The sequence below is a fragment of the Rhinatrema bivittatum genome, chromosome 17 (genome assembly GCF_901001135.1).
Source record: "Rhinatrema bivittatum chromosome 17, aRhiBiv1.1, whole genome shotgun sequence".
Classification (NCBI taxonomy): Eukaryota; Metazoa; Chordata; class Amphibia; order Gymnophiona; family Rhinatrematidae; genus Rhinatrema; species Rhinatrema bivittatum.
Genome location: NC_042631.1, coordinates 18,852,826 through 18,860,960, shown reverse-complemented (window position 1 = coordinate 18,860,960; position 8,135 = coordinate 18,852,826). Strand labels below are relative to the sequence as shown.

Below are 8,135 nucleotides of genomic sequence, written 5' to 3'. Positions count from 1 at the left end.
GATTTCGCAGTTCATCATTAAACCAGGGTTGTCTTTTGGATGTTTTTTGGTTGTCAGTGGGCAAAGAGTGTTTGCTACTGATTTTGTTATTTTGGACCATGATTGAAGAGCAGAGTTAGGTGTAGAAACATCGATGGACGGTAGTTCTGGGGCTAGGAGTTTGCTGAGGAGTTCAGAGTTGCATGGTTTTCTGTAAAGGAAAGCGGGTCTTGAGTCAGGCTTGGAATCTGGTTGTGGTAGAGAAAAGCTGGTGGAGATTAAGGAGTGATCTGACCATGGGACTTGTTTACAATCAGGTTGATTTATTTGAGAAATGCCGGAGTTTGTAAAGAAGAGGTCGAGCGTGTGGCCTGCTTTGTGAGTGGGTTTGTTGATTTGTTGTTTGAAACCCATTGCGGACATTGCGGTGAGGAAGGCTTCGCAGTTTGTTGAGAGGGGAACTTTGTCAACATGTAAGTTGAAGTCACCCAAGATTATAGCTGGGGAGTCAAGGTTTAGGTGTAATGTTATAGTTTCTAGAATAGGAGAGGCGTCTGACTCTAGCAGGCCTGGAGGGGCGTAGACTAGAAGGATTTGGAGATCTTCTGATTTGAACAATCCTAGTTCTAGTTTGGTATTTGTGTTGATAGGATAGAGTGTGAACCTCAGGGATTTTTTGGCAGCTAGAAAGATACCCCCTCCTCTTTTTTTTTGTCGTGGGATAGAGAAGAAGTCGTAGATCTCTGTTGGTAGTTGGTTAATAAGTGCGATATCAGTGGATTTGAGCCATGTTTCTGTTATGGCGCAAAAGTCCGGTGTTGAGTCCAGCAGTAGGTCGTTAAGTATTAAAGTTTTGTTGGTAAGTGATTGTGCGTTAAGTAGGAAGATGGTAAAAAGGTTTTTATCCAAACCTTTTTGAACCCAGCTACACTAACTGCACTACCCACATCCTCTGGCAACAAATTCCAGAGCTTTATTGTGCATTGAGTGAAAAATAATTTTCTACGATTAGTCTTAAATGTGCTACTTGCTAACTTCATGGAATGCCCCCTAGTCCTTCTATTATTCGAAAGTGTAAATAACCGATTCACATCTACCCATTCTAGACCTCTCATGATTTTAAACACCTCTATCATATCCCCCTCAGCCGTCTCTTCTCCAAGCTGAAAAGTCCTAACCTCTTTAGTCTTTCCTCATAGGGGAGCTGTTCCATTCCCTTTATCATTTTGGTTGCCCTTCTCTGTACCTTCTCCATCGCAATTATATCTTTTTTGAGATGCGGCGACCAGAATTGTACACAGTATTCAAGGTGTAGTCTCACCATGGAGCGATACAGAGGCATTATGACATTTTCCATTTTATTCACCTTTCCCTTTCTAATAATTCCCAACATTCTGTTTGCTTTTTTGACTGCCGTAGCACACTGCACCGACGATTTCAATGTGTTGTCCACTATGATACCTAGATCTTTTTCCTGGGTGGTAGCTCCTAATATGGAACCTAACATCGTGTAACTACAGCAAGGGTTATTTTTCCCTAAATGCAACACCTTGCACTTGTCTATATTAAATTTCATCTGCTATTTGGATGCCCAATCCTCCAGTCTTGCAAGGTCCTCCTATAATGTAAAATTCTACTCATAATTAATAATAAAGGAACAATACAAACATAAAAATAAAACAAAAGTCAAACTGATCAAATGAATAAGTAAACAGTAACACAATCAGTATAAAAATCAAATTATAAACAAAATCATCACTCTGGAAAGGTGGAAGTGAGGAGAAAAAAAAAAGTCTTCAGTGGTTTCCTGCATTTAAGAAATTTCTTTTCAAGTGAGAGCCCTACAATGTAGGGGCAAGAAAGGTAAAGGACATTTCCTGAGTCCCTGCCTAACCACAGTCTTTAAAAGAAGGCAATCGGACCAGCTCATGTTGGGGATGAGTGGCCTGAGTGTCCTGGTAGTGTAGGGTACTAAAAGATTATAGAGGTATGAAGGAGGTTCCTGAACAAAGGTCAAAACAAACCCCCCCAATTTTGAGTTGGTCACTAAGGGAGATCATGCAAGAGTGAAGTACCATGATGGCATTTCCTTTTTCCAAACATGGCGGTGGTGATAAGGAATGATATAAAGAATTACATTACCATAGATGCTTGAGAGCCAATGCATGGATTAAAGATCTCAAGGGCAATGTATTAAAAAAAAAAAAAAGGTCTGCCCTGTTAGACACAGAAAGCACTTTAGAGATTAAGGGTTCAAATGTGAGTTTAGAATCAAATAAGACACCTACTGCTAAAACTAAGTTTTTCACCTAAATTCCCTGCCCTAGTGGGAGCTGGAAGCAGAGCAGTGTCCCATTTTGAAAGCATCAAATACAGACTGAAGCGGAGCCTAGGTGTGGTTGCTGTAGGATCATGGACCTACCTCCCTCCCTACCTCCAAACAGGTGCCAGTGTGGGCAATGTCAACAGTCCGCGCTCCTTTGCTGTTAGGGTCGTGAAGGGGAATTGAATTCAGAGGGCAATATCCTTGGCCCCTGAAGTTTAGGGTCTGGGGTTCTGATTATGCAGCCCGAAGCGGAAAAGGGCAGGACTGTGTCTCTGGCCAAGTCCAAAAGCAAAGCAGATCCAGCAGCCCTCTCTGAATTTTCGAGAAGGCTCCTCCCTCAGTAATTTTCGGTGTTGGCCAGGTGCTTTGTTCTTGACTGTAAATATTACAACCCTTAGCGAAAGGCTTAGGGGTAACGGAGTGGCCTATGGTGGGTGGAACCTGCACTGTAGATATAATATTACCAGTCCAAGCTGGACCATCTGGTCCTCTTCTAGCGATGTTCCTCTACAAAACAGAGGAGAAAACATTGCTCCTGCTGCCAGAGCTGCACTCCAAAAGCGCAGGAGCGAACCGAGTCGTAGCTCTAACCTCCTCTCCCCTCCTGGTTTCAGAGGGGAGAGGAGCTCGTTGCTTGAAAGTTTCATCTGGCCGAGCCAGCCTCCGCTCCCTTTGAAAGCGGTGGTGGGCAGGATGAGAGGGACGAGCAGCGTGCAAAGGCGGCGAGCGGAGGTTTTGCAGTGCCCCTGAAAGTTTGCAGCTGTGCGCGCACAGGGCAGGGAGGGCGCAGTCACTGCCTGCGCTCTGAAGGCAGGCGCCAGAGCTCGGCCTCTCCGTCCTCCCCCGCTGACGGCCGGGGGGTGGAGTGTAAGCGCTGAAAAGTCGGAGCCAAGCATGTGACCAGCGGCGAGGAAAAAGCTGCCAGCCCGCAGCGTGCGGAGAGAGAGAAAGAGAGAGAAGGCGAGCGGCGCTGCTCCTGCCGTCCGACGCCCCCCTCCAGCTGTCAGCCCAGCGCCGCTGCCGATGGAGCCGGAGGAGTGCAAGATCTCCGTCTGGCTCTGCCAGGAGGAGAAGCTGGTGTCGGGGCTCTCCCGCCGCACCACCTGCGCGGAGGTGGTGCGGGTGCTCCTGGACGAGCACAACGGGCGCCCCGGCGGGGCCCCCGGCGGCCTGCTTTCGGGGGCCCCGCACGCCTACTGCCTGGTGGAGAAGTGGCGGGGCTTCGAGCGCAGCCTGCCCAACGCCACCAAGCTGCTGCGCCTCTGGACGGCCTGGGGCGAGGAGCAGGCGAACGTGCGCTTCGTGCTGGTGCGGAGCGACGCCTCGCTGCCCAACAACGGGCCCCGCAGCGCCGAGGCCCGCGTGGTGCCCAGCCGGGAGGGCCCCTGCCGCCTGCAGGGGGCAGCCCGCGTGGCCATGAGCCTGAGCCAGGAGAAGCAGCGGCGGCTGGTGCGCAAAGCCTTCCGCAAGCTGGCCAAGATCAAGCAGAGGCGGCAGGAGGCACGGCCGCGGGGCCCGGCCGAGGTGATGGAGACGTTGGTGCACCTTGTGCTGTCGCAGGACCACACCATCCGCCAGCAGCTGCAGCGCCTCCGGGAGCTGGACCGCGAGATCGAGCGCTACGAGGCCGGCGTGCACCTGGACCGCATGCAGCGGCACGGGGTGAACTACGTGCAGGACACCTACCTGGAGGGGCCCGCCGCGGAGCCGGAGCGCGGCGCGCTGGCCGAGCTGCAGGAGTACGCCCGCCGGGGCCAGGAGGTCCTGCAGCTGCAGGAGCGCCTGAGCCAGCAGGAGCAGCTGCTGGAGCGCCTGGCTGCCGAGCTGGAGGAGGAGCTGAACCGCCGCTGGATGGAGCGGCGCCAGGCGGAGCCGGCCGCCCGGGAGCCGGAGGGCGACTCACTGGAGCAGGAGAGGGTGAGGACGGAGCTGAGCACCAGCCTGTACATCGGCCTGCGCCTGAACACGGACCTGGAGGCGCTCCGGCGCGACCTGGACGGCAGCCAGAGAGCCTACGCCGACAAGGAAGGGGAGCTGCAGGAGCTGCTGGACGCCTTGGACTGTCCGGACAGCCAGCCCGGGGGCGACGAGGAGGAGGGCGCCGAGCCCCCCGGGGTCTGGCCGGAGGAGGTCAGGGGACTGGGCAAGAGCGGGGACGACGAGGACTCGGACACGGGGCTGAGCTCCATGCACAGCCAGGATTCGGATTCGGTGCCCGTCTGTGAATCTCTCGTGTAGTCGCCGCTGTGCAACCCATCCCAAACAGCCTCTGCAAACTGAGTTTCAGCTGATAAGAGAAAGTTACACACGTTTTTTCTTATCTTTTTTTTTATTATTATTATAGAAATGCTGGTATGGTTGGAGGAGGAAGGATGGCTTTAGCTCTGAAGGGGGGACCTGATGCTACCCATAGCGTTTGTGGCCATGGGAAAAGCACCTAGGCAAAAAGGGTTTCTCCGGGAGCCCCTGCTCGCCTGCTATCTGTTGACTTTTTTTTTTTTTCTTCAAATGATTTCCTGGCACCCCTTCCACTGTTGATGGAAATGCCCACGTTTTAAATGGAAGGAGTCCATTGTGCAAAGCAATTAGAAGTATTAAGCACATTTCAATCGGTTCGATTGCGAAGCCAGAATGTTAAGTGCATAGTTAGTAACTTTGTTGAAAGTTACCATCCTGAAAGCAGTTTGTGGTTAAAGGAAAACCTATGAGGGTTGGTTTTTTTTTTTTAAGTTTATACTGTAAAATGCAACAATAAAAGGAAAGGTCTTTTGAATTAGAGACTTGTCAGGACTGGTCGATAGGGGACCCTGTCCGATCCTTTCCGGACTGGCACATCCGTACTTTTGTTTGTTTGTTTTTAAAATGAACTGAAGGTTTTGTGTTTCGTTCAGCATGGGAGCATACTTCCCCACCCCCCCCCCCCCACCCCTCCCAATTCGGATCTTTTATTTCACTTCAAAGATTTTGATGAATGACTGTCTTAATCCTCTGTTTCTGCAAGACAAATATGTAGGTGTCTAGAAAATCCTTGATTTTGAAATCGCTAATGTATACATTTCACTATTTAAAAGGCTGCATATTGCAAAATTGGTGCCAGGTGCCAAGAAACACAAGTGCTTGTACAGCACTCAGATTAAAACTGATTTCATACCTTCCAGCTCCCGAAGGTTTCTTAAGGTCAGTGAATGCAATTCAGATTCCAGGTATGAATTTGTTTGAGGTACAGCTGTGATTAAAACATCAAAGCAAGGAATACGCAAAATTGGCAGTCCCTTTGCCTCTGGGTCTTGGATGTTGAGATAATGCCTCCCAGACTTGCCCTTAAAAATACTTAATGTGTTTGTTTTTTTGGAGATACCTACATTTACCAGAGCAATCTGTGAAGATTAACTGGTGCAGACGGGCATATTCTATTTAAATTTCAGTGGCCCGAATGCCTGAGTGTCACAGAGTGTAGCCAAATGCAGAACTTTGGCTGAAATCTGAATCATTTCTTTGGGTATGAACAGGCCTTATAAGAGAGCTCTGAGGACCCTGAAATGTTCGGATTTCTTCACTGATCAGTTCGGTAGGTCCTCTGCTAATCTGCCACCTACAATATCTTGATAGCTTATTCAGATGAATTTTGAGTGCTGTCCTTTCAAAGTCACAAGTCCCTGCTGAATGAACAAGCCCTGCTGTGACTTTCTAAGTCAAATACAATGTCAGAAGAGCCTGCTGCAAACTTTCTTTTTTTTTTTTTAGAAATGATTCATTCTTGGTTTTCCAAAGAAAAAAAAAAAGTAGTCACATAAAACATCCGTTTATTGTGTTCTATAGAATGCAGCTGCCGTCCCCTGAGAGTTCCACTAAAAGGAATCGCTGCAAACGACTGGTTAATCCATACAATCCTGAGAGTACACTAATAGCAGGCACGTTTACTGACATGCAACAGGAGAAGCTGAAATCCTCAGTCTGCTATTGCCACTAATCCAATTCTCAGGTATTCCTAAACAGAGAATACGATCCAGTCAGTGGAGTCTGTCAAAAGCAGGCTTTGCTTTTCATGTGTTTGGGACTTGTTTTTTTATTGGAAACATAGAAGAGGATGTAAAATGACAACCCATCGAGCTAGTGAAGCAAGTGTAATTCTGATTGAAGTAAAGCTTTGGAGGTATATTATTTAGTGCCTGCATGATCTGGGCGATCGCTTTTCCTTTTTAGGTGGCACTCTCAGTCTTCAGCTATCTTGTCGCTGTCTGCTTGATCTGTTTCACAGTAAGGAGTTAAACATTGCCTCTCGCCTTCCTCCTCCAGAGCATTCCCATGGGGGAGGCAGGGCACCTTGCAAGCCCCCAATTCATGATCAAAGACCGAGTGGTCACGCTTGAATTACGCACTGTTTATGAGCTATAAGCGAATGCACCGTTGGGCGTTATAAGCAAGGGGAAGCCAAAGGTTATAGGATCTTGGCTTAGGAGCGGTACAGGCGTGCGTCTTGGTTCCTTACAGCTTGACTTAACCCTCCTGGTAAACTGTGCAGGGATTCCAAGGTGCAAACCAGAGGAAATGGCTACAGGGGCCCAAACTCATCTTTCTTCTCGCCTCTGTTTGTCCCCCTCCCAGCACTCCAAATACAAACTTGTATTCTAGGATTCTCAGCCAGGGCCCCAAACCAGCCTGTTTTTAATGCTATCCCCAGAGAAGCGGATGGACGTGCACAGGTGTGATTACCCTGAAAATCAGACCTGTTTGCGACCCTTGAGGACGGAGCTGAGAACCTGGGTTCTAGGGCATAAACTCTTACTGCCATTGAACAGTGAGGGTGGTGTGAAAGAAGGTAATCACTTACTAAGAAAGGCTAAAACATTAGCAACTAACCTGCTTCATTCCTTTATTGGAAAATTAAATAGCAGCTCAGAAAACCGCTAGGCAGGCCTGTCTGGTGCAGAGAGAGGCAACTAAGCATGCCAGGTTTTCAGGATCTCCACAATGAATATATGCGAGGTAGAGTTGCATGCACTGCCTCCATTGTATGCAGATACATCTCATGCATATTCATTGTGAATGTCCTGAAAACCAGACCTAGATGTGGCCCTCCATGGCCATAGAAATGTGATGGCAGAAAAAGACCGTATGGCCCGTCCACCCAATTAATTTAGCATTATAATTCCCATCAATTCCTTAGAGATCCCCTGTATGGTTTTCTGTTTTTTGTTCCTACACCTCTACTGGGAAGATGTTCAATGCCATCCACCACTCTCTCTCTGTAAAGAAATATTTCCTAAGCTTATTCCTGAGTCTGCTCCCTTTCAACCTCCTCGTTGAAAGAGGCTCAGCTCCCGTGCTCGGAAACCTTTGAGATGTGTGAATGCCTCTCTCGTATCTCGCCTTTCCTCCAGGGTGTACATAGTTAGATTTTTAGCCACGTGGCAGGGCCGTGCGGAGGGATGTGGGTTAGATTCCCAGCTCAGATCTTGCACCGGCCTGGGCTGGGGGGTGCGGCGTTCACAGCCCCCCCCTGGGAGGGAGAGGAGCTGTAAGTCATTGCATGACAGCGGCCCAGCTTATAAAGGCCCTGAGTGCAGTGTTAGGGTGCGTGCCCCCCTCCCCCTCCCAGCCCAGGACTGTTGCTGCAAGGATTGAACTAATAAAGTTCGTTAGGAGAGGATCTAGATTGGGGGGGGGGGGGGGAGAATTTGCAGGTGAGGTGCTTGGATCTCCAGCCCTGATTCCAACTGAAGGAGGCGGAAGAAAATGGACAGCTCAGAAGGGGAAATAGTGCCAGGCAAGGTGGCTTCCAGCTAGCCCAGCCCTGCTGTCCTGACTTGATACCTCATCTGTCACACAA

The 8,135-nt window shown here is 49.2% G+C and overlaps 1 protein-coding gene across 2 annotated transcripts; it reads left to right on the top strand.

Moving 5' to 3' along the window:
• Positions 1 to 2,959: 2,959 nt before the first annotated feature.
• On the top strand, positions 2,960 to 7,339 carry RASSF10 (Ras association domain family member 10). 2 transcript variants are annotated; one of them, XM_029583022.1, is made up of 2 exons: positions 2,960 to 4,071; positions 4,102 to 7,339. In XM_029583022.1, exons 1-2 carry the CDS (start codon positions 3,329 to 3,331, stop codon positions 4,541 to 4,543), a joined length of 1,185 nt encoding a protein of 394 aa, XP_029438882.1. In that variant the 5' UTR covers positions 2,960 to 3,328; the 3' UTR covers positions 4,544 to 7,339. The 2 variants fall into 2 exon arrangements, with proteins under 2 accessions (XP_029438882.1, XP_029438881.1); XM_029583021.1 differs by having other exon boundaries at positions 2,960 to 7,339.
• The last annotated feature ends 796 nt before the right edge of the window (positions 7,340 to 8,135 follow it).

Bases quoted from the DNA above. Each gene is read 5' to 3' on its own strand.
- RASSF10 (XM_029583021.1), top strand. From the start codon at position 3,329: ATGGAGCCGGAGGAGTGCAAGATCTCCGTCTGGCTCTGCCAGGAGGAG.